We start from the raw sequence: 26,059 nt of genomic DNA, 5'->3' as shown, positions 1-26,059 counted from the left end.
ACAGCTCGAGAACGACGGAAGCGAGATTTGACTACACTTGGTTAATATTGCTGTACTTCCATTTTCCTATTAAGTCTGTACTAAGACTTTGACAGTGCCTCAACAGGCGTCGCTTTACGAGAATCTATGACGTTTCACCTACGTCAGTTCATGTCAAGTTCTCAGTAACCATTGATAAACTTATGGAATATATCTTATTAACTTATGGTACTATCATAAGTTTATAAGATATGTTTCATAAGTGTGTCACCCGTTAATGAGAGTTTGTCATGAAGTGACGTAGGCGAAACGTCATAGATTCTCGTAAAGCGACGCCTAGTGAGGCGCTGTCAAAGGCTAAGGACAGACTAAATAGGAAGATGGACTGCAAAACCGAGTGTAGTCAATTCTCGCTACCGTCGTTCTCGAACTAGCTCTTAGTAGTAAGTCTCTAGCATTACGAAGTATAGGAAGTGTCATACTTATGGAACATATCTTATAAACTTATAGTACTATATAAAACTCAAAACGGTCATGGCAGCAATTCTCTCAGATTCCCGCGTAATTTCAAACAACTCATCACGTGGCGTAGGAAACTGCGTGACATACTTTCCCGCCAAAATCGGACCTACAGATTGGAGTAGAGTACGCAGCGTCCGTCCACTGATAACCGCGACATCTGCAGGCCGTGTCCACAACTAAAAACAATAACAAACTTAAAAATAAAAATAAAAATATTTCGCACTATAAAATAAATAACAAACACTTTCCGTATTTTATTAATTATTTTTTTTCTCACAATTTAAATTTATAATAATAACAAGTCAATTTTGTTGTTTTTAATTATTCTTTTGAAAAACAAAAGAACCACCCAGCAAGGTTACAAACATTGGCGGGTTTTAAAGAAAAGCAATGAAATAGCGCGAAAAAGAAACTAGTTTAAGTTTAAGTTTTAATTTAAATTCTAATCCCTTTTTTTAATATTACTTATAAATAATAATAATAATTATAATAACAGCCATAGCATTTTCTTTAAAGTTTTAAACTTAAAAAGCAAATACCTTATGATGAATTTTACGCGTATTAGCACCTAATGTAGGTCATATACTATTTTTTATTATTATCAATATATTTATATTAAACACTACACCATGTCCATGAGTGGCGGACTGTTCATTTCCATTTAGTCTCGCAACGCAAAAGAAGAAGAAAACTTTTTTAGTCACGAAAGAAAGAAAGCACTCTGAATTGTTTAACGGTTTCTTTTTGTGTTCTGTTGTTTGAAAAGCATTACATCATGTTATGTTATGTTACTATATTTTAATCACGGTGATCAGATTGTTTTTCATGGTGACCATTTTTCATCGTAGTCAATTGTTGTAGTTGCTTAAGGAAAGTTTCGTACTTTTTCTTTTTATCCCGACTATTTTTATTAAAAGTTGATGAAAAAAAGTTTTTCTTTTTATCCGCTTCTCGAACTCTGAGTTTCAAAAAGTTTATAATTAATTATTATTTAATTAATTAATTAATTAATAATTACTTTTCCAATAAATTTATGACGAGTTGAGGACTAACTCTTGAATTTTTATTGTCCCTCGTTCCGTAATCTTTAATATATTGATGAATTTTATTTTCCCAATCTTGATCGAAAAGATCCATTAATTGACGAAGTTCGCTAAAACAAATTTGCAATTCTTCTCCATCTTCGCCGCCACCTTTTGTCCACGAAGTTTGTGACGTTGCAAACTCTATTTATATTTAAACATCAGCAAATATTAAGGATTTTAGTTTAAAATATTAAAAACTGCGTGAGTTTCGACTTTTTTAGTCCTAAAAACGGGTTAACGGTACTTCACTTACGTTCACACTGAATAACATCAAGATTAAACTGTTCAATAGCACCCATAGAAATATATTTTAGGTTCTTATCTAGAATCATTTTCATTAATTTGCTCGCCAAATGCGCGCAAACTGAGAGACAAGCCGAATAAGCGACTTTGTCCTAAAAATAAAAAACCCCAAAAAGTTGGATTAGAAATAATTTGAATATCTTAACGGGGAAAACAAAATAAAAATAGTCCACTCCACTCACATCTAGATTTGTAAAGCCTTCAAAAGTAGTATTGAGAAACGAGACTAGATCTGTTAAAAACTCGCTGGCGTGACCTTTTGTTTCAACTAAGAGCCAGTCATAATCAGCTGTAAATTAAATTTAATATTTAATAATTAATAATCAAATTAATGATTTTTGTTGTCGGATAATTATAATTATAATGTTACCTAAATCCAAGAATTCATCAATTTTTTTGTTTAGTTTAATGTAGATTTTGTTCTCAGCAGCTTTACGTGTAGCCTGAAATAAAAATAAACAATAATTAATTGATTGAAACATTTAATTAGTAATTATTAATTAATTAAATAATTAAATATACTTTAAACATTGACTGTGCTTGTAATCTTCCAACGTGAGAACTTTCACTAGTGGACCTTTAAACAATTAAATAATCATAATTAATTGAAATAATAAAATAAATTAAATTAATCTAATTAATTGAAATAATAAAATAAATTAAATTAATCTAATTAATTGAAATAATAAAATAAATTAAATTAATCTAATTAATTGAAATAATAAAATAAATTAAATTAATCTAATTAATTGAAATAATAAAATAAATTAAATTAATCTAATTAATTGAAATAATAAAATAAATTAAATTAATCTAATTAATTGAAATAATAAAATAAATTAATCTAATTAATTGAAATAATAAAATAAATTAAATTAATCTAATTAATTGAAATAATAAAATAAATTAAATTAATCTAATTAATTGAAATAATAAAATAAATTAAATTAATCTAATTAATTGAAATAATAAAATAAATTAAATTAATCTAATTAATTAAAATTATACCCAGTCACTTTAGAAATGTACTCTTCCAAAGATACGCAAGCATCCTCTAAGTAATTAGTGTTGATTGTCACTTGAATTAACTATTTTAATTTAATTTAATTACAATTAATTTTAATTTCGAATTAAATTAAATTAAGTATAATTAATTAATTAACCTGTAATAGTCCCAAATTTGGTTTCTCAATTAATCTGTTAAGGCAGTCACTTAAAACATTCTTCAAAAGTTGATTGGTTGATTTTCTAACCATATCTTCAATCTCCGTTTGACTAAGATTTAAATCTTTGCAGAATTTCAAACATTCCGCGATAAATTCCTTGACTTTAGCAAAAACTTTCGGAACAAAAGTAGAAAATGGAAGTTTCCTTGGGTAGGAATTCTTTAATTTAAAAGAGATATTAGTTAACTTAAGATTATTTTAATCAAAAGTTAGTTCAAAACCATTTTTTAATTAAAAAAAAAAAAAGAGTTAAAACACGTTACTTTTACTAAGGCATCATCGTTAAATGGGAAAACCCTAAGCAAAGCTTGATATTTTTGTTCCGATTCCACCTCAACGGGTCTGTAATCATCTTCATCAAATATTTCCTCAAAAACTTTGACCCATTCTTTCATAAGGAACTCGCTGTAACGGTTACGAATCTCCAAGAGTAGATCATTTAACCTACTAACTTGGTATCCGTAGCTCTACAAATTTTAATCACCCAAATTAATCTAAAACATAAGTAAATTAATTAATTAATTAAATTAATTAAGAGCAACCTGAAGTGTATAGCTGAATAAAGTTATCAGTTTTTTGATGTCCAGCATCAAATCCGCGTCCTCGCAATTGGTCAAACTTGTCCGTAAAGAAACATTAATTTCCGACAGAGCTTTTTCCCAGACCTCGTCCAAATAGGGGCGATTAACTAAACCATCAGCTGTATTCAAAATATGATCCTCTACCACAAAAAAACTATCAGGAGATAATTTATATTAATTATTAATTATAATTAAGATTTATTTAATTAACTGAAGTGATTATACAAAATTAAATTACAAACCCTATTATGCCACTGAAGAAATTACGGAAATCTTCTATTCCTTCCATATTGGGAGGAGGAGCCAATGCTAATCTAGCCTGTTCTTCACGTTGGTCGCGATAATAGGTCTCAAATTTGTCGCGAGCTCCCTAAATTAAAATTTTATTGTATTAATTAAATATTAATCTGACATGAATTCAATTAAAACCAGACGAAATTGGGTTAGCTGTTTCTATTTAGGAAGAAGTTTTGGGTTTATATAGCCAAGGGACAATATTTAGGCCCAAATTTTAGGCTTAAACAGTGTTAAAAGATTTATTTAAGCCTAAATTTTCGGCCAAAATTGTGTGAATGCTTTATTTAAGCCTAAATTTTGGGCCTAAATAGTGTAAATGATTTATTTAAGCCTAAATTTTCGGCCAAAATTGTGTGAATGATTTATTTAAGCCTAAATTTTGGGCCTAAATAATGTGAATGATTTATTTAAGCCTAAAATTTGGGCCAAAATTGTGTGAATGATTTATTTAAGCCTAAATTTTGGGCCTAAATAGTGTGAATGATTTATTTAAGCCTAAATTTTGGGCCTAAATAGTGTGAATGATTTATTTAAGCCTAAATTTTGGGCCTAAATAGTGTGAATGATTTATTTAAGCCTAAATTTTGGGCCTAAATAGTGTGAATGATTTATTTAAATCTAAATTTTGAGCCTAAATAATGTGAACAATTTATTTAAGCCTAAATTTTGGACCTAAATAGTGTGAATAATTTATTTAAGCCTAAATTTTTGGGCCTAAATAACTGTGAATGATTTATTTAAGCCTACATTTTGGGCCTAAATAACTGTGAATGATTTATTTAAGCCTAAATTTTGGGCCTAAATACTGTGAATGATTTATTTAAATCTAAATTTTGAGCCTAAATAATGTGAACAATTTATTTAAGCCTAAATTTTGAGCCTAAATAATGTGAATAATTTATTTAAGCCTATTTGGTCCTAAATAGTGTGAATAATTTGATAAGCTATTGAAGCCTAAATTCTGAGCCTAATTAGCCTATTATCTTGTGAGTACTATTTTTGCCCAAAATTTAGGCCTAAATAAATAGCCAGCTTGTTTATGCCCAATTTTTGGGCCTAACTAGTACACCTGATATATTGGCCTATATATATATAGGCTTAAAATTTGGTCTAAAATGACTAACTAAAAGTACTATACTACTTTTGCCCAAAATTTGGAACTAAACAAATAGCCAAAGTCTGTTTATGCCCAATTTTTGGGCTCAATTAGAGTACACCTAAGATATTGGCCTATATAGACCAGATCTTGTTAACTATACTACTTTAGCCCAAAATTTGGGCCAAATTTTGAACTATAACTAAAGAAGCAAGAAATTTTTGATTACCAAAACGGAATAAATATGAAGGCATCTGTAAACAGGCGAAAAATCTACCAAATCTTGAGCACTTCTTTCATCATCACCATCCAAATTTAAGGCCATCTCCCCTGACCAAGTAGGGTCATCAATTTCACCCGTAAAAGGGTTTGGAGGTGGTGGTGCTTTTTTCTTCTTTTTCTTTCTAACTTGACCAGCTTCTAAACCTTGTTGTTCACTAGCCTAAATTGACCAATTAATCATTTAATTAACTAATCCAATAAGATAGAAGCTTAAACTTACGTGTTTCATGGCAACTTTTCCAATCATTGGGGAACACTTTCTAATATTTTCCAAGAAATCTTTCAAATCAGACATGGAAGCCACTTTAATTTGATCACGGAGTAATGGCACAGATGACCTCATAGTTTGGGCAAAGCGATAATGGGATACTCGAGGTAAATAGGTGTGTTCCAATTGCTCCAATGTTTTAAGAGCGGGGTAATACCTTAACAATATATATAATTAATCATAATTATATTTAAAATAAATGGGGAAATTACCTCTTCTCTTTCATCTGTTTACTCAATTTGCCATACATTTCTAGCACCGGTAAACAATGGCTTAAATTTTCTATGGCTCTCTCAATATTGTGTTGAATTTTCCGGTGTTTTACCAAATCTTCCGCCATTTGAACCACCTTACGGCTAGCACGTTGGAGATCATCATCCGTGCTTTTAACAGTCCGCTGTTAATCAATTACAGTTTAATTTACGATAAAAGTCTCAAAGATAATTACAGTAACTCACCCTGAGTCTCTCAGCTTCCGTTCTAACGAGCAATAGCTTCTGGATGGAATCAATGAAGCCCTGGTAATGAAAATTGCACATCCTTTCAATATCTCGATCGTGATTTTTAATCCTGGCGTCCAAACGCTCCATAAACTTTCTGTGTTCGTCTCCATCGTAAATTGCTCTGATTATAATTAAACTAAAATTAACATTGTGTCGGCGACTCCGATAAAGGGGTGGTACTAGTTTACCTAATTTTTTTTGCTACTGATTTTTTGCTAACCCGGCATAACTCTCAGAATTTCTCAGAAAATTAAACGGCGTCTGCTTATGCGTCTGCTTATATTATATTAAGCCTTTGACAAATCTGAATGAATATGAATTAACGTAAATGAATATAAATTAAGCGTTAGTTGTTAATTAAAATAAAAGATGCAGAGTAAATAATAGAAAGGCGACTTCCCACAATATATTAAAGTAATTTTAAAGTAAAACTGCGACTAAATAACTGTATTTAAACCTATTAATTTATTTATAGAAATACATAACTCTTTAGTACACAAAATTAGGATGGTATTACCAAGAAACACTTCATGAAAGTACTTTTCGCAGAGAAAAAACCGGGAAACATTAGAAAATACATTTTTAATTGATACTTAATTGTTCCCAAGCGATTTTACTCCTTTGCTCGTTAAATTAAGAGGTGGCATAATGATTTTCTACTTGATAACCTTTTTTCTTTGAGTGCTTGAAGGGGAAGTGTACGGGTATGGGAACTATTGTGGAAGGGGAGGTATACTAATTCAAAATGAAATAGTTCATAAAATTAGTTTTTCCAGAGATACATTACTGTTATTTAATTGTTCCCAAGGGTTTTTCTCGTTTGCTCGACATACACTTATGACAGTAGTAACATTTTCTAATTTATCAACGCTTTTTCCCAGTACAAACACCAGAAAACTTTAGAAACATAATTATTTATTGATATATAATGATTTCCAAGCGTTTTTACCTGTTTGCTCGCTTAATTACGGGCTGGAATAACGATTTAATTTTTGCTAACCATTCTTGCGTGCTTAAAGGAAAAGCGAACTCGTAGGGGAACTATAGGGGGAGGGGAGGTATTACAAACCAAAATTAAAATATTGAATAAAATTGGTTTTTCCCAACAATTTCTCAAGAAACTTCGAATACATAATTAATAACTCATATTTAATCGTTCCCAATCGTTTTTATAAGTTTGCTCGTCAAAATTACACCCGGCATAACGTTTTAGTTTTTGCTAACCGTTCAGAGATGGCTATAGCTCTGCAGTGGGATGAAGGCTCGCCACAGTTCGAGGCAGCTAATGGCATAAGCGTTTAATGTACGTCCGTAATGACAGTAGTGACATTTTAAAATTTATCAACGCTTTTTCCCAGTACAAACACCAGAAAACTTTAGAAACATAATTATTGATTAATATTTAATGGTTTCCAAGCGTTTTTACCTGTTTGCTCGCTTAATTACGGGCTGGAATAACGATTTTATTTTTGCTAACCATTCTTGCGTGCTTAAAGGAAAAGCGAACTCGTAGGGGAACTATAGGGGGAGGGGAGGTATTACAAACCAAAAATTAAAATATTGAATAAAATTGGTTTTTCCCAACAATTTCTCAAGAAACTTCGAATATATAATTTATAACTCATATTTAATCGATTCCAAGTGTTTTTATTAGTTTGCTCGTCAAAATTACACCCGGCATAACGTTTTAGTTTTTGCTAACCCTTCATAGATGGCTATAGCTCCGCACAGGGATGAAGGCTAGCCCAAGTTCGAGGCAGCTAATGGCATAAGCGTCAGATGTATGTCCGTAATGACAGTAGTAATATTTTCTAATTTATCAACGCTTTTTCCGAGTACAAACACCAGAAAACTTTATAAACATAATTATTGATTAATATTTAATGATTTCCAAGCGTTTTTACCTGTTTGCTCGCTTAATTACGGGCTGGAATAACGATTTTATTTTTGCTAACCATTCTTGCGTGCTTAAAGGAAAAGCGTTCTTGCAGGAGAACTATAGGGGGAGGGGAGGGATTACAAACCAAAATTAAAATATTCAATAAAATTGGTTTTTCCCAACAATTTCTCAAGAAACTTCGAATACATAATTAATAACTCATATTTGATCGTTTCCAAGCATTTTTATTAGTTTGCTCGTCAATATTACACCCGGCATAACGTTTTAGTTTTTGCTAACCGTTCATAGATGGCTATAGCTCTGCAGTGGGATGAAGGTTCGCCAAAGTTCGAGGCAGCTAATGGCATAAGCGTCAGATGTACGTCCGTAATGACAGTAGCAATATTTTCTATTTAATCTACGCTTTTTCCCAGTACAAACACCAGAAAACTTTAGAAACATAATTATTAATCAATATTTAATGATTTCCAAGCGTTTCTACCAGTTTGCACGCTTAATTACGAGCTGGAATAACGATTTTATTTTTGCTAACCATTTTTTCGTCTGCTCGAAGGGGATTTGTTTTTGTAGGGGAAGGGAGGTATTACAAACCAGAATTAAAATATTGAATAAAATTGGTTTTTCCCAACAATTTCTCAAGAAACTTCGAATATATAATTTATAACTCATATTTAATCGATTCCAAGCGTTTTTATTAGTTTGCCCGCCAAAATTACACCCGGCATTCTCGCTAACCCTTCATAGATGGCTATAGCTCCGCAGAGGGATGAAGCCTCGCCAAAGTTCGAGGCAGCTAATGGTATAAGCCTTTAATGTACGTCCGTAATGACAGTAGTAATATTTTCTAATTTATCAACGCTTTTTCCCAGTACAAACACCAGAAAACTTTATAAACATAATTATTAATCAATATTTAATGATTTCCAAGCGTTTCTACCAGTTTGCACGCTTAATTACGAGCTGGAATAACGATTTTATTTTTGCTAACCATTTTTTCGTCTGCTCGAAGGGGATTTGTTTTTGTAGGGGAAGGGAGGTATTACAAACCAGAATTAAAATATTGAATAAAATTGGTTTTTCCCAACAATTTCTCAAGAAACTTCGAATACATAATTAATAACTCATATTTAATCGTTTCCAAGCGTTTTTATTAGTTTGCTCGTCAATATTACACCCGGCATAACGTTTTAGTTTTTGCTAACCGTTCATAGATGGCTATAGCTCTGCAGTGGGATGAAGGTTCGATAAAGTTCGAGGCAGCTAATGGCATAAGCGTCTAATGTACGTCCGTAATGACAGTAGTAATATTTTCTAATTTATCAACGCTTTTTCCCAGTACAAACACCAGAAAACTTTATAAACATAATTATTAATCAATATTTAATGATTTCCAAGCATTTCTACCAGTTTGCACGCTTAATTACGAGCTGGAATAACGATTTTATTTTTGCTAACCATTTTTTCGTCTGCTCGAAGGGGATTTGTTTTTGTAGGGTAAGGGAGGGATTACAAACCAAAATCAAAACATTGAATAAAATTAGTTTTTCCCAACAATTTTTCATGAAACTTGAAATATATAATTTGCAACTCATATTTAATCGTTTCTAACCGTTTTTATTAGTTTGCGCGTCAAAATTACATCCAGAATTCTCGCTAACCCTTCATAGATGGCCATAGCTCCGCCACTGATGAAGGCTAGCCAAAGTTCGAGGCAGCTAATGGCATAAGCGTTTAATGTACGTCCGTAATGACAGTAGTAATATTTTCAATTTTATCAACGCTTTTTCCCAGTACAAACACCAGAAAACTTTAGAAACATAATTATTGATTAATATTTAATGATTTCCAAGCGTTTTTACCAGTTTGCACGCTATATTACGAGCTGGAATAACGATTTTATTTTTGCTAACCATTTTTTCGTCTGCTTAAAGGAAAAGCGAACTCGTAGGGGAACTATAGGGGGAGGGGAGGTATTACAAACCAAAATTAAAAAATTTAATAAAATTGGTTTTTCCCAACGCTTTCTCAAAAAACTTCAAATATATAATTTATAACTCATATTTTATCGTTTCCAAGCGTTTTTATTAGTTTGCTCGTCAAAATTACACCCGGCATAACGTTTTAGTTTTTGCTAACCCTTCATAGATGTAGAACACCCCACGCGCGGTTGTTTTAAACATCTTGGCAACCTAACGAAGTTTCTCAGTGCTTTAAAAACAGTCTATTACGAAAAGCGTACATTAAATATTGAATTACAATTAATAATTAATTAAAATAGATTATCGTTCCTTTAAACTAGTTTGCTAACAAATTTTTCAATTAACCCGACTTATTTAGAACTCCAATATGCTAAAAACGTGGCTCTTTCTCATTAAAATAGCCAGAAAACATTAAATTAATCCTAATTAATTTGAATAAATTGATTCTTGCATTTTTTTTCGTTTGTTTTGTAAATATTCGATATTACAAAAATATTTATTGCTAACGATTTATCACTCTTAGGAGAAGTATACGACCAGGGGCGGTCTATGGGTGTGAAAGGGGAAGGGGGAATGTTTTGGTATATTTAATAACTTTATAATACAACTTTTTCCCACTACAAACACCAGAAAACTTTAAAAACATAATTATTGATTAATATTTAACGATTTCCAAGCGTTTTTACCAGTTTACTCGCTATATTACGAGCTGGAATAACGATTTTATTTTTGCTAACCATTTTTTTTTTCAATGCTTGAAGGGGAAGTGTTCTCGTAGGGGACAATAGGAGAAGGGTAGGTATGTAAAAATTGAAAAGGTTCATAAAATTAGTTTTTCCCAACATTTTCTCAAAGAAACTTCAAATATATAATTTATAAGTGATATTTAATAGTTCCAAAGCGTTTTTACTCGTTTGCTTGCCAAAATTACACCCGGCATAACGTTTTGGGGGATTTTAATAGTAAGCTTAAGCGTTGCATTTAATTGTACTAATAACGTTGCAACGGAACGTCAACTCACTCAGACATTTACTCTGTCAGGTTATAGGCCTGGCTGTAGGCTTAATTGTAGACTTCACTGTTGGCCTACTCTATTATCTTTCTAGCGCTTAGAGGGCGATTAGACCATTGCCCTAGTAGGAGGGAGGTCCTAGCGCGGGCTTATAAAAACCTTTGACAGTCATTGCAGTCATTTAGTTAGTGCACGGAGTGAAGTTGAGACCTACTCGGAAGTATAGGACAACAGACCATCTAAATACTGTTTAGTTTGCGCTCCACTTAAGCTTCGACCTTCTTAAGTTGCGGGTTAAAGTAAAAGGTTCCTTTTACTTTACGAATTGGTGTTTAAGTTCTTCAATTAAGGAATATCACTATTCATTATTGTCATTGACTAAACCTCTACCTAACCTCCGTATTTTTCTGCAACACTGCTAAATAACTAAGAATTTAAGCAATGTATAGGATTCTTAAGTATACGACATTGCGCCCTTATTGCCTCCCGCGCCATTGGTGTTATCGGAGCTCTTCGCCGAAATTCATCATTTTTAGACCAAAAAACACCAACACTACTATACAATAAATTTTTCAGGCCCATTCTAGCCTATATGGCGTTCATATCATGTAAAAGACTCTTCTCCCCTAGCGTCGTTACAATCTCGGGCAACCAAGATCCTCCCGTCCTTGAGGGGGTTTTCTCGTACCTTGCGCCTGGAACAATGAGGTTGGCCCACTTTATTCTGCCGCTGGGACACAGCAGACCTTCTGCTTCTCTACAATATCTTGTCAGATCCCTCTCAGACCTATTTCACTACTAACCCTTCCTCCTACACGCGCGGCCACTCGTACAAATTATTTGTTAGGCGACCACGTCTAAATGTGATAAAACTAGAACGTAAAGTTGGGAAACCCAAAATATTACCTCTCCGAGGCAAGAGTACTACGTACGAACTTATGGAGGGGTTGGAATGGCTAAGGTCAAATCCTAATCGGCGTGAAATGATTTTGGAAACAACTGGTGTGGCTTAATTTACGCTAATGACGTCTTAGCCTGACGTAAAAACCGTATTTACCACTTAAATTATTTTCATTGATTCATTGGCCGCCAAAAAAAACTTGTTTGATGTAATTCTCCACCCTCTACCCTAGGTACTCTGCTTATGCTGAGAGAATCGAATATGAACGCGAACGGCGGCGAATCAGCGTATTTAACTTTAACAAGATGGCCCCCGGCCAGATTAGAGCCCCATCGTTTGTAAGGCTCCATCTATCGAGAACATTCTATCTTTGGAATAGGTATTAGTTACCCTTTATCCCCATTAATTTTAAATCATTAATAAATCCCTATCACATTTAAAAGCATAAATGAAAATCATGGAAAAATCTTCATTAGTGAATAGCCCCTCGACGCGTTGCTTTAACAGTGCTAAAATGATTGCTCAGAACCACTAAATAGCCCCTATTCCCAATCCCTTTTAAAAGACTTATGTCCTGAACCTTTTGAAGGAGAAAGTTTAATTATAGTGATTACCCATTTTAGTGATTATCCCTCCTGCCTTTAGCAATGCTAAAATGATCAAAAGCATAACGCTCATTTAACTTTACAACGTAAACTTTTGCCAACGCACACTTATCGCATCTTATAAATTTGATAGTTTTAGTTTAGCCTCTCGATGAGTTGACAAAATAGACTTATGCGGACGCATACATATCGCACCTTATAAATTTATAACATGGATTTATGACCAGAAGCGTTTGAAAGAGAAAGAATTCGTTAAAACACCCAACTTGAGTTCTTTCTTTGTGTAAACCCCGAACTTTTTTTGTATAGAAAGTTCGGAATGAGAGAATGAACTTTCTCGTTTTAGGTGAGGCAATATGATAAATTTGCGTGTTCATAAAAGACTACAGATACGAGGGGCTAGTCACTTGAGTAATCAGGTGTACAAAACCGCCGAAATCGATTACTTGATTTCTAGAATTCTAAGAAAATCATAAGTAATCATAATCAATTTTGTGAGTAATCAGAAATCTCCGAAAATCACTGGAAATCACATAGAATATTGAGAGAATCAGAAATAATCACATAATTTCCTAGTAATCTTTTGTAATCATCTCGGTAATCACATATTTCGTCAAATAATCACGCATAATCAATCGAGGAATTCGAAAATCCAAAATAAAAATCGTAATCAGTTGAAATGGAGTAATCAGTGGAATTCAAATAGTAATCACGAGTAATCAGTGGAATTCAAATAGTAATCACGAGTAATCAGTGGAATTCAAAAAGTAATCACGAGTAATCAGTGGAATTCAAATAGTAATCACGAGTAATCAGTGGAATTCAAATAGTAATCACGAGTAATCAGTGGAATTCAAGTAGTAATCTCGAGTAATCTGCGGCAATAACGGGAAATCATTGTAAAGATTACGGAAATCACCTAAAATAATCGTAATCACGGAAATCAAGAAATTCATTCAGTAATCAACGGAATTCACATAAAAATTCAGAAATCAGAAATCAGGTGTACAAAATTTTAGAGAATGACTAACCCCTCGTACAGATATTACTGTTTGTTCATTAATATTTTCACACTGCGTCCGCATTGTACTGTTATAAGAGATGGATCATAAGCCTTTCCCCTTAAAAATCACCAATTAATGAAAAATATCACCTTAACACAATTTATCCCTTTTCACTCTAAGTGCGTTCATTAACATGTGCAGAGTACATTCGCATTGCACTGTTATACCTAGTAAGACCAGAAGTATATAATACTTCTCTTCGAGAGAAGTGTACCACAAAGCGGGGTAAGTGTAACGTCATTCTTCCCAACATCGTAATATTTGGAGCGAGGTTACTAAACCGAATCACATACGCGATAAATAGTTCCCTCATCATTACTCTATTAGCGATTAACTATTTGGCAAGACGCACTTGTGGATTTTTGTTCCACCCCAAGACGAGGTTTGTGGGTTGATTGCTGGGGATTTAGTACCAAACAATTATAGAATTCACCTTACGGTGCGATGCCCATAAGAAGTTTGATGAGCGGGAAAGCAAACAAAAAGGGTGAGCCTGGGAAGAATGACGTTACATAACTTAAGTATGAAGAGGATACAGAGTGGCATTCTTCTTCTATTATCCCCTTCTGGTAACACTAATTAATTTTTAGCTAGGTGTGGTTATGTAATCGCACATCGTTCTTGCGCTGATGGATTTTGTTATTTTTTTTTTGTTCCGGTGGGGGGTGACGAGCTAGGGCTCAAAAAGCCTTACAGCTCCGTGAATATAAAGTGCAATTAAGTAATTGAAAACCTAGAAACTGCCGCAGTTTGGACTTAAAAACAGAGATAGATCTGACCGCTACAATTTCTGAAGGGAGGGAGTTCCAAATAGGGATCGACCGACGGAAAAAAAGAGTGCTTCAGCTGGTCTTTGCGGGCATATTGGTGAAATAATTTCCGACTGTGACCCCTTGTGGGAGCATCAAAGGGAGGGGGGGTGAAATAACTTTGCGAAGGGGAAGTTAAGATCTTGAATAAGCCCAGAAGGTCAAAATAGGTACGGCGGGTTTTTAATGAAGTCCAACCAAGTGTAGAGAGTCTAGTGGCCCTGGGTTGATGTCGCAAGCGGGATGGGGGACGAGACAGAGAACCCTGTTCATTGTCGAGGAGTTTAACATCAAGGGCAGAATGAGGGTTCCAGATGGGACACCCAAATTCCAGTACGGGGCGGACGTAGCAAGCGTAAATCCGGGTAAGAAGTTCAGGTGTGAAATTGGGGAAATTGGCCCCAATGGTAGCTATGAGACCTTTCGCACTGTAGCGGCGTTTTAGGTGGTTTGAAAGACAAACTTACTAACTACATAAGTGTTTGAAATCAATGAAATAGACTACGTTCGTAGAAACAGAACCTTTATTCTCCAAGCTCAAGCCAAAACTGACTGTTTCCCCTTTCCCGTCTCTCGCACCCCGAAGGCCCATCCCTGGTTAAATCTAGGTGGTCCTTCCTAAACTATCTCCAGACATCTTGGCGACACACAAGAAAGGAGAGAGTCCTTTCCCTAAGAAAGGAAATAGTCCGTGAGCCACGGAGCCACGCTACAGCACGACCACAAATGTTTTGGATGTGAGAGTGGAATTTGAGATTATGATCGACCTGAATGCCTAAGTGTGTGTGTGGGGAGGGGGTGTTTGTTAGTTAACTCCGGATAGAGATGTGAGTCGGTAATTTACCAAATACCGCGTAAATTACCGATTTATATCATACCGTAATTTTAGAATGGTAATTTACCAAGAAATTACGTAAATTACCGCGATAATAAGCCTGTGAAAATATAAAATCCCATAAATTACGGTAATTTTTGTTATTCCATAATTTAAATCGGTAATTTACCCGGTAAATTACCATTTTTAGCTAGGTGTGGTTATATAATCACACCTAGTTATTGCGCTGATGGATTGTATGTGTGTGTGTGTGTGTGTGTGTGTGTGTGAGTTAACCCCGGGTACACGAAAAACAAGCGTGGATAGAAAGCGATTAAGGCAAGATCCACTACCACGTTGGAGCTCGTAATTTGAAAGAATTGCGAAAGGAAATACATTAACGCTATGACATGAGTTAAAGGCAATTTTCCGACTGCGGATGGACGTAAAACAAGTTTGTCTGGACCTATAGTTAAGAAAAGATCCTCTTTATAGGCTCTTCAAAGCTTTTATCGAGCTTCTTCACAAGGCTCGAAAACTTGTCGAGCCCTTAAAAAGTTGCTTATCGAGCTTTCGAGTCTTATCGAGGGCTCGCACAGGCCTACTCTTTACTCCGGTTTTTGGGGTTAGCGAGGGTGGATGGGGAATACGGGCAAGGTAGCTTGAATGAGAGATTGATTTAGAGGCGGAAAGGGCACTATTAAGGTTGGGTTTCTGTTATTTATTTATAATTTTCGTTGAAAACATCTCCTGACCCTTCAATAGCTTCAAATAACGTTGTAATCTGGGTGCACGGCAGTACCACTAAGCATACAAGCAAAGGGAAAAGTCCCAAAAGCGGGAGTTTCCCCCTTTTAGCCCCTGAAATGGGGGTTTAAAATTAGAGTCATCATCTATACCTCTAGGGCATTTCCGGTGGTGCTAGAATGATGAAATTTGGCATACTTGTACCACTAAGCATACAAGCAAAGGGAAAAGTCCCAAAAGCGGGAGTTTTCCCCTTTTAGCCCCTGAAATGGGGGTTTAGAATTAGAGTCATCATCTAAACCTCTAGGGCACTTCCGGTGTTGCGGGAATGATAAAATTTGTCATACAAGTAGGACTTAGCATACAAAGAAAGGAAAAAGTCCCAAAAGCGGGAATTTTCACCTGTTAGCCCCTGAAATGGGGGTTTTATAATTTATATCCCCTCGTAATAGGACATAATTTAATTTTTTCGTCTTTTAATATTAATATTTTTTACTAATATGATTCTTTCGTATTATTGCAAAATTTATGTTTTTTACATAGTGTTTTAGTAATTAAATTTTTTACTCATTTCCTTTTCATTTCGTCTGAAATGGTTCTAAGCGTGTTTTGATTCATTTAGTTTTTCTTAAATCTATTTATAGAAAATCCTTATAGCTTTTGGTTGGGATTTCTAGGGTAATTTTTATGCTCTTGGGAGAGACTTAATTATTTAATAAACGTACCGACTGAAAAATACGTTTAATTTGTTTTGTTTAATTATTTTAAAATTTTTCTAAGTATTTTTCTCCATTTGGGAGAGGGTTGAGAAAAACTCGAGAGCCTATCCTTTTTCGTTGACTCTTGCAAGCATTCTGGTTTATTTTTTCAAAAACTTTTACAATCTCGGTCCCGGACCGTACAAAAGGTTTTTTTATAGCTAGAGAGCGTGGCCCAGGGGAATACCGAGTGACCACCCATTTTTGTCCGTGACGTCGAAGATGTTTATCTTACACGTGCGTCACTGGTAAATCCCTGGACCCCAACTCTCTTGCTTCACAAAGGTATTTTTTGAAGTTTACAAAAAAATAAAAAATAGGATTAGATACAGTATTGAGAAAAAAAGAGTTAAATAGTTTTATTTATACAGGTGTTTTTTTTTAGGATTTTAAGAGTTCGATAGTTAAGAAATAAAAAAATAAAAAATACAAAGAAATATTTGAATATTTCACACTATTCTGTTGATTATAAGTTTTACTTGCCACAATATTGTGTTCTTCGAATAGAAATACGGTTAACAATTATCACAGCCTGAGAAAAAAAAAGAAAGTTGAATGCAAAAAAGTTGAAAAAGGCAAAGCCAAGTAAAACTCTTGGAAAGAACAAATAAAAATCTAAAAGTACAAATGTTTATTTCACTTCATAATCCTACTTCTATAAATCTACAAGAACATGCACGTACATCTCTGTAAAAATATGCCAAGTTGTTTGGCCGTAAAAAGAAGTGAGATCTAAAATACGGCCAAGTTATTATCTCCAGGTGAACCAACATTTTATTCGACTTAAAACTTCTCAAGAATGTTTTTCTGACTTGGCCATTAGCATTCCAAACTTGCATCCTTCTTCTTTGCAACCACAAAGGCTTATCAAGAATATTTAACCAATTTGATTTAATATTTTAATTTCGATCCATATCTGGAATGAAACGAATCCTTGATATGCAAATGGCCAAGTCAGAAAAACATTCTTGAGAAGTTTTAAGTCGAATAAAATGTTGGTTCACCTGGAGATAATAACTTGGCCGTATTTTAGATCTCACTTCTTTTTACGGCCAAACAACTTGGCATATTTTTACAGAGATGTTTTTGGTGAGATTATGTTCACTACAAATTTTATTTTCCATTCAAATACCGCACGAAGGATCGAATCTGGTACAAACCTCGTTAGATTTCCCCAGGGCCCACATCATATCATGGTCAGAAAAGGAAAAAAGTTTCTCTACATGTTAATGGTCTATAGCGCGTGCACGCGCTTTGCACGCTTTCATGGATATTTCTAATATTATTGGGGACTAGAATAGTGTCCAATTGCGACATTTGGCTGTACAAAACTCGAGGCACAAACACACCTTCAATTTTCATTTTTCAGCGTGAAGGTTTGGCTGTATAAGAAATTGTGAATTTTACCTTAATAACAATTGAGTAGTGCAGAAAAATTTCGTTCGAATTGTAGAGGAATTTTTAGCATCGTTTGCCCGTCCCTATGTGGTTATTAAACTGTCCCTTATTTCCTTCGGTACCAGTTTTTTCTTGCTTCAGTCCCGCGCCTTTGTGTGAGGGGCAGATAGAGTTCTGGGAACAATGCGCTATGCTATTTCACTACGAATAAGCTAGTACTACGCTAACAAGTTCTAGTGGTGAAGTGCCTATATCACGCTAGTACTGCACGTTGCAGGTTTATCAGGTTAAGGTGAATCTTTAGGTAAATTGGTGTCGAAATATACATATTTACCCTGCGGTTTTGCTACTTGATGGCGAAATATCTTCAAGTTTCTGCCATTAGAGAGTTTAAGCATCCCCTATACGCGTACGTGTAGCCACCTTTGACAATGCATTAGTCTAATGCACTGTGGAAGGTAGCTACACGTACGCGTTTAGGGGATGCTTAAACTCTCTAATTTATTTCGTTTCTGGCATATACGTTTATGAAACCAGGATAGTAAGTGCGTTGTAAATTATACTTTCTGATTCTAGAAAGAAGCTTAAACTGATTGAACACTTTCTGCTTTCGAGTTCAGCTTTGTGCTTCAGAATCGGAAATTCGTTTCTGATTCTTTCCTACACTATCGCATAGGCGCACTTAATTATTTCCAAGGATATTAAAGTTTGCGGTCCAACGCGCCATTTAGTTAAAGAACATAGTTTGTAGAGATGGCTAGTGCAAGAGATAAGCGTTTGTTAATGTTAACGCACTGTATTAAAAACATTGAAAGTTAGGAACAGTCCTCTATATCGTTAGTGGGTTCATCCCATTTTGCGAAATAGAAAGAAAGAAGGGGATTTCCATATTATATAGAATATTCTCTGCTATGCAAGGTTTTGAAACACGATCCTTGATACTTTCACAACCACGCAAGGATGTGTCCCATACTATTTGACAAGCTTTTAGCACTTTTTTCTTGTACTAATGTTTTGGCCGATTTCATGGCAGAAAAATAGCTCTACTTAAGTGAAGTATTAGCTACCCTTAATCCCCATCCATTTTAAATCACCAATGAATCCCTATCACTTTTAAAAGCGTCAATAAACTTCACCAATGAAAGAAAATTTTCATTAGTGCATAGCTCCTCGACTCCTTTAACAGTGCTAAACACCTAAGTGACCCTTAATAAAAGAACGAAATTTTAGTGACTATCCCCTCCATCAGTTACCTTTAACAGTGCTAAACTTACAACATAGACTTATGTCCACGCATACTTATCGCATCTCATACATTTTTAACATTGGCATATGGCCAGGAGCGTGTGAAAGAGAAAGAATTCGGTAAAACACCCCACTTGAGTTCTTTCTTTGTGTAAATTCGGAAGTTTTTATTTTATAGAAAGTTGTTCGGGCTCTTGGAATATTCATGTCTTAAAAGGCGAGGGGCTAGTCATTCGCCAAAATTTTGTACACCTGAACTGATTTCTGAATTTTTATGTGAATTCTGATGATTATTGAACGAATTCCTTGATTTCTGTGATTACGATTATTTTCGATGATTTCCATATTCTTTACACTGATTTTCCGTTATTGCCGCGGATTACTTTTGATTCCTGTTTGAATTCCAATGAATCCCGGTGATACTTTTGGTGAATGCAGTGATTACCACTGGATTCTTCGTGAATTTCGATGAATGCCGTGATTATAGAGCGATTATTTCTTTTCCAACTGATTACGATTTTGATTTTGGATTTTCGAATTCCTCGATTGATTATGTGCGATTATTTCACGAAAGATGTGACTACCGAGGTGATTACAAAAGATTACTAGTAAATCATGTGATTTACTCAATTTCTGATTTTCTCAAGATTTCACGGGATTTCCAGTGATTATCGGAGGTTTATGATTACCTTTGATTACCTACAGAAATGATTTTGATTACTGATGATTTTCTCAGAATTCTAGAAATCAAGTAATCGATTTCTGCGGTTTTGTACACCTGATTATTCAAGTGACTAACCCCTCGTTAAAAGGCGAGAAATTTTAAAGAGAGAATGAAACTTTCCATTTTTTGTAAGGAAATATGACAAATTTGTGTGTTCATAAAAGACCTACAGATACTAGTGTTTGTTCATTAAAGGGTATGAGAAGCTTCGTTTTCATATCATATTTTACCACGAAAGTGGTATTATGTTACACTTTCAAGTCTCTACTTTCGAAATATCAAGTTTTTAATATAATTGAACCAAAGTGTCTATTTTTTAAAATCCATTGAAAAATCACGAAAACTCAGTTTCGACATATCAATAATTTGGTCTTGTCGAGCTTGTTCGCCCGTTTGATGACGTCACTATGACGTCAGGAAAAAAAGCGTGGGAATCCTATACCCGTCTCGAGCTTCTCTGGGTCTGATAGCTATCGTCATCTCACGTGAAAAATATATGGGACGTCAGCCAACGGGAAACTTTTTAGGCTTTCATAAAAAGTGGATTTCAAATTGTTTCATATGAAGCATTTTCAAACGCATATTGCCAAATAACCAGAAATCGGAGAATTAAAAGCTTGATATTTTTGAATCCACAGAAATTAATTCTATCTTTTGTTATATAGGCCTAAATCAGAGGTTTTTCAAACGAAGCTTCTCATACCCTTTAATATTCTCACAGTGCATTCCACATTGTACTGTCATAGATTAATCATAATCCTCTTCCTTTAAAATCGCCAATGAATGAAAACTATCACCTTAACACAATTTATCCCTTTTCACTGTAAGTGTGTTCATTAATATTAATATATTATGCCGGGTGTAATTTTGGCAAGCAAACGAGTAAAAACGCTTTGGAACTATTAAATATCACTTATAAATTATATATTTGAAGTTTCTTTGAGAAAATGTTGGGAAAAACTAATTTTATGAACCTTTTCAATTTTTACATACCTACCCTTCTCCTATTGTCCCCTACGAGAACACTTCCCCTTCAAGCATTGAAAAAAAAAATGGTTAGCAAAAATAAAATCGTTATTCCAGCTCGTAATATAGCGAGTAAACTGGTAAAAACGCTTGGAAATCGTTAAATATTAATCAATAATTATGTTTTTAAAGTTTTCTGGTGTTTGTAGTGGGAAAAAGTTGTATTATAAAGTTATTAAATATACCAAAACATTCCCCCTTCCCCTTTCACACCCATAGACCGCCCCTGGTCGTATACTTCTCCTAAGAGTGATAAATCGTTAGCAATAAATATTTTTGTAATATCGAATATTTACAAAACAAACGAAAAAAAATGCAAGAATCAATTTATTCAAATTAATTAGGATTAATTTAATGTTTTCTGGCTATTTTAATGAGAAAGAGCCACGTTTTTAGCATATTGGAGTTCTAAATAAGTCGGGTTAATTGAAAAATTTGTTAGCAAACTAGTTTAAAGGAACGATAATCTATTTTAATTAATTATTAATTGTAATTCAATATTTAATGTACGCTTTTCGTAATAGACTGTTTTTAAAGCACTGAGAAACTTCGTTAGGTTGCCAAGATGTTTAAAACAACCGCGCGTGGGGTGTTCTACATCTATGAAGGGTTAGCAAAAACTAAAACGTTATGCCGGGTGTAATTTTGACGAGCAAACTAATAAAAACGCTTGGAAACGATAAAATATGAGTTATAAATTATATATTTGAAGTTTTTTGAGAAAGCGTTGGGAAAAACCAATTTTATTAAATTTTTTAATTTTGGTTTGTAATACCTCCCCTCCCCCTATAGTTCCCCTACGAGTTCGCTTTTCCTTTAAGCAGACGAAAAAATGGTTAGCAAAAATAAAATCGTTATTCCAGCTCGTAATATAGCGTGCAAACTGGTAAAAACGCTTGGAAATCATTAAATATTAATCAATAATTATGTTTCTAAAGTTTTCTGGTGTTTGTACTGGGAAAAAGCGTTGATAAAATTGAAAATATTACTACTGTCATTACGGACGTACATTAAACGCTTATGCCATTAGCTGCCTCGAACTTTGGCTAGCCTTCATCAGTGGCGGAGCTATGGCCATCTATGAAGGGTTAGCGAGAATTCTGGATGTAATTTTGACGCGCAAACTAATAAAAACGGTTAGAAACGATTAAATATGAGTTGCAAATTATATATTTCAAGTTTCATGAAAAATTGTTGGGAAAAACTAATTTTATTCAATGTTTTGATTTTGGTTTGTAATCCCTCCCTTACCCTACAAAAACAAATCCCCTTCGAGCAGACGAAAAAATGGTTAGCAAAAATAAAATCGTTATTCCAGCTCGTAATTAAGCGTGCAAACTGGTAGAAATGCTTGGAAATCATTAAATATTGATTAATAATTATGTTTATAAAGTTTTCTGGTGTTTGTACTGGGAAAAAGCGTTGATAAATTAGAAAATATTACTACTGTCATTACGGACGTACATTAGACGCTTATGCCATTAGCTGCCTCGAACTTTATCGAACCTTCATCCCACTGCAGAGCTATAGCCATCTATGAACGGTTAGCAAAAACTAAAACGTTATGCCGGGTGTAATATTGACGAGCAAACTAATAAAAACGCTTGGAAACGATTAAATATGAGTTATTAATTATGTATTCGAAGTTTCTTGAGAAATTGTTGGGAAAAACCAATTTTATTCAATATTTTAATTCTGGTTTGTAATACCTCCCTTCCCCTACAAAAACAAATCCCCTTCGAGCAGACGAAAAAATGGTTAGCAAAAATAAAATCGTTATTCCAGCTCGTAATTAAGCGTGCAAACTGGTAGAAACGCTTGGAAATCATTAAATATTGATTAATAATTATGTTTATAAAGTTTTCTGGTGTTTGTACTGGGAAAAAGCGTTGATAAATTAGAAAATATTACTACTGTCATTACGGACGTACATTAAAGGCTTATACCATTAGCTGCCTCGAACTTTGGCGAGGCTTCATCCCTCTGCGGAGCTATAGCCATCTATGAAGGGTTAGCGAGAATGCCGGGTGTAATTTTGGCGGGCAAACTAATAAAAACGCTTGGAATCGATTAAATATGAGTTATAAATTATATATTCGAAGTTTCTTGAGAAATTGTTGGGAAAAACCAATTTTATTCAATATTTTAATTCTGGTTTGTAATACCTCCCTTCCCCTACAAAAACAAATCCCCTTCGAGCAGACGAAAAAATGGTTAGCAAAAATAAAATCGTTATTCCAGCTCGTAATTAAGCGTGCAAACTGGTAGAAACGCTTGGAAATCATTAAATATTGATTAATAATTATGTTTCTAAAGTTTTCTGGTGTTTGTACTGGGAAAAAGCGTAGATTAAATAGAAAATATTGCTACTGTCATTACGGACGTACATCTGACGCTTATGCCATTAGCTGCCTCGAACTTTGGCGAACCTTCATCCCACTGCAGAGCTATAGCCATCTATGAACGGTTAGCAAAAACTAAAACGTTATGCCGGGTGTAATATTGACGAGCAAACTAATAAAAATGCTTGGAAACGATCAAATATGAGTTATTAATTATGTATTCGAAGTTTCTTGAGAAATTGTTGGGAAAAACCAATTTTATTGAATATTTTAATTTTGGTTTGTAATCCCTCCCCTCCCCCTATAGTTCTCCTGCAAGAACGCTTTTCCTTTAAGCACGCAAGAATGGTTAGCAAAAATAAAATCGTTATTCCAGCCCGTAATTAAGCGAGCAAACAGGTAAAAACGCTTGGAAATCATTAAATATTAATCAATAATTATGTTTATAAAGTTTTCTGGTGTTTGTACTCGGAAAAAGCGTTGATAAATTAGAAAATATTACTACTGTCATTACGGACATACATCTGACGCTTATGCCATTAGCTGCCTCGAACTTGGGCTAGCCTTCATCCCTGTGCGGAGCTATAGCCATCTATGAAGGGTTAGCAAAAACTAAAACGTTATGCCGGGTGTAATTTTGACGAGCAAACTAATAAAAACACTTGGAATCGATTAAATATGAGTTATAAATTATATATTCGAAGTTTCTTGAGAAATTGTTGGGAAAAACCAATTTTATTCAATATTTTAATTTTTGGTTTGTAATACCTCCCCTCCCCCTATAGTTCCCCTACGAGTTCGCTTTTCCTTTAAGCACGCAAGAATGGTTAGCAAAAATAAAATCGTTATTCCAGCCCGTAATTAAGCGAGCAAACAGGTAAAAACGCTTGGAAACCATTAAATATTAATCAATAATTATGTTTCTAAAGTTTTCTGGTGTTTGTACTGGGAAAAAGCGTTGATAAATTTTAAAATGTCACTACTGTCATTACGGACGTACATTAAACGCTTATGCCATTAGCTGCCTCGAACTGTGGCGAGCCTTCATCCCACTGCAGAGCTATAGCCATCTCTGAACGGTTAGCAAAAACTAAAACGTTATGCCGGGTGTAATTTTGACGAGCAAACTTATAAAAACGATTGGGAACGATTAAATATGAGTTATTAATTATGTATTCGAAGTTTCTTGAGAAATTGTTGGGAAAAACCAATTTTATTCAATATTTTAATTTTGGTTTGTAATACCTCCCCTCCCCCTATAGTTCCCCTACGAGTTCGCTTTTCCTTTAAGCACGCAAGAATGGTTAGCAAAAATTAAATCGTTATTCCAGCCCGTAATTAAGCGAGCAAACAGGTAAAAACGCTTGGAAATCATTATATATCAATAAATAATTATGTTTCTAAAGTTTTCTGGTGTTTGTACTGGGAAAAAGCGTTGATAAATTAGAAAATGTTACTACTGTCATAAGTGTATGTCGAGCAAACGAGAAAAACCCTTGGGAACAATTAAATAACAGTAATGTATCTCTGGAAAAACTAATTTTATGAACTATTTCATTTTGAATTAGTATACCTCCCCTTCCACAATAGTTCCCATACCCGTACACTTCCCCTTCAAGCACTCAAAGAAAAAAGGTTATCAAGTAGAAAATCATTATGCCACCTCTTAATTTAACGAGCAAAGGAGTAAAATCGCTTGGGAACAATTAAGTATCAATTAAAAATGTATTTTCTAATGTTTCCCGGTTTTTTCTCTGCGAAAAGTACTTTCATGAAGTGTTTCTTGGTAATACCATCCTAATTTTGTGTACTAAAGAGTTATGTATTTCTATAAATAAATTAATAGGTTTAAATACAGTTATTTAGTCGCAGTTTTACTTTAAAATTACTTTAATATATTGTGGGAAGTCGCCTTTCTATTATTTACTCTGCATCTTTTATTTTAATTAACAACTAACGCTTAATTTATATTCATTTACGTTAATTCATATTCATTCAGATTTGTCAAAGGCTTAATATAATATAAGCAGACGCATAAGCAGACGCCGTTTAATTTTCTGAGAAATTCTGAGAGTTATGCCGGGTTAGCAAAAAATCAGTAGCAAAAAAAAATTAGGTAAACTAGTACCACCCCGATAAAGATAGGGCGGATTTATTTATAAACACCCATTTCCGTCCAGGCGCTAAGCCTTGGCCCGACGTTCTATATCACTTTCACGACCGGAATTTCCCACGTAATTAAAATTAAATTGGAAAAAAATTAAAAACGAACCTTAACACAAGTCCCACGCTGCTCGTATCCGATGTTTCTAATTCGTAAAGTAAATGATCGTGCTCCGGATTTGATTGGGAAGTTGCATTTTCCGCCATGATATTCAACTTCTGCTGTCAAAATGAGATTAGTGGGCAGGGTCTATTTCACGGTGAAAATGGCTTATGTCCCGCTCCAAAACAGCTGTGAAAACCAATTTCCACTCCAGGGTTTAAATTATACTACACTTCAACAGTTTTGAAAGCGACATCTATGTGCAAACAGTTATCTCTAAAAAACTTTGTTGATTAAAATTTTAAATAATTTAATTAATTTTAAATA

The 26,059-nt window shown here is 34.2% G+C and overlaps 1 protein-coding gene and 4 long non-coding RNA genes across 5 annotated transcripts; 2 read left to right on the top strand and 3 right to left on the bottom strand.

The window, feature by feature from the left end:
* Window positions 1-731: 731 nt before the first annotated feature.
* Sec15 (exocyst complex component Sec15) lies at window positions 732-25,890 on the bottom strand. Its single transcript, XM_089846393.1, has 16 exons — window positions 25,739-25,890; window positions 6,098-6,263; window positions 5,852-6,036; window positions 5,592-5,796; window positions 5,319-5,531; window positions 3,939-4,066; window positions 3,658-3,850; window positions 3,379-3,582; window positions 3,053-3,274; window positions 2,898-2,977; window positions 2,412-2,466; window positions 2,260-2,332; window positions 2,072-2,178; window positions 1,840-1,981; window positions 1,520-1,727; window positions 732-1,459 (listed from the first exon to the last, which is right to left on the bottom strand). Exons 1-16 carry the CDS (start codon window positions 25,834-25,836, stop codon window positions 1,300-1,302), a joined length of 2,439 nt encoding a protein of 812 aa, XP_089702519.1. The 5' UTR covers window positions 25,837-25,890; the 3' UTR covers window positions 732-1,299.
* LOC149654762 (uncharacterized) lies at window positions 6,345-6,802 on the top strand. Its single transcript, XR_016370726.1, has 2 exons — window positions 6,345-6,556; window positions 6,618-6,802. It is a non-coding gene; the product is annotated as an uncharacterized LOC149654762 (long non-coding RNA).
* Window positions 6,589-7,336, bottom strand: LOC149654761 (uncharacterized). The gene is made up of 2 exons (XR_016370725.1): window positions 7,092-7,336; window positions 6,589-7,039 (listed from the first exon to the last, which is right to left on the bottom strand). It is a non-coding gene; the product is annotated as an uncharacterized LOC149654761 (long non-coding RNA).
* LOC149654760 (uncharacterized) lies at window positions 24,576-25,323 on the top strand. Its single transcript, XR_016370723.1, has 2 exons — window positions 24,576-24,820; window positions 24,873-25,323. It is a non-coding gene; the product is annotated as an uncharacterized LOC149654760 (long non-coding RNA).
* Window positions 25,110-25,594, bottom strand: LOC149654759 (uncharacterized). Its single transcript, XR_016370724.1, has 2 exons — window positions 25,356-25,594; window positions 25,110-25,294 (listed from the first exon to the last, which is right to left on the bottom strand). It is a non-coding gene; the product is annotated as an uncharacterized LOC149654759 (long non-coding RNA).
* Window positions 25,891-26,059: the final 169 nt, after the last annotated feature.

This window comes from Phalangium opilio, unplaced genomic scaffold, assembly GCF_054372755.1.
Source record: "Phalangium opilio isolate 3A_F unplaced genomic scaffold, DU_Popi_V2 ptg000079l_1, whole genome shotgun sequence".
Lineage (NCBI taxonomy): Eukaryota > Metazoa > Arthropoda > Arachnida > Opiliones > Phalangiidae > Phalangium > Phalangium opilio.
The sequence above is the reverse complement of the archived record's forward strand: the minus strand, read 5'-3'. Positions and strand labels throughout refer to the sequence as shown.

Coding starts and splice junctions, on each gene's coding strand:
- Sec15 (XM_089846393.1), bottom strand. CDS start 25,836: ATGGCGGAAAATGCAACTTCCCAATCAAATCCGGAGCACGATCATTTA. Junction 6,264..25,738: donor AGCGTGGGACTTGTGTTAAG/GTTCGTTTTTAA, acceptor AATTATAATCAG/AGCAATTTACGATGGAGACG. Junction 2,467..2,897: donor TACATTTCTAAAGTGACTGG/GTATAATTTTAA, acceptor AATTGTTTAAAG/GTCCACTAGTGAAAGTTCTC.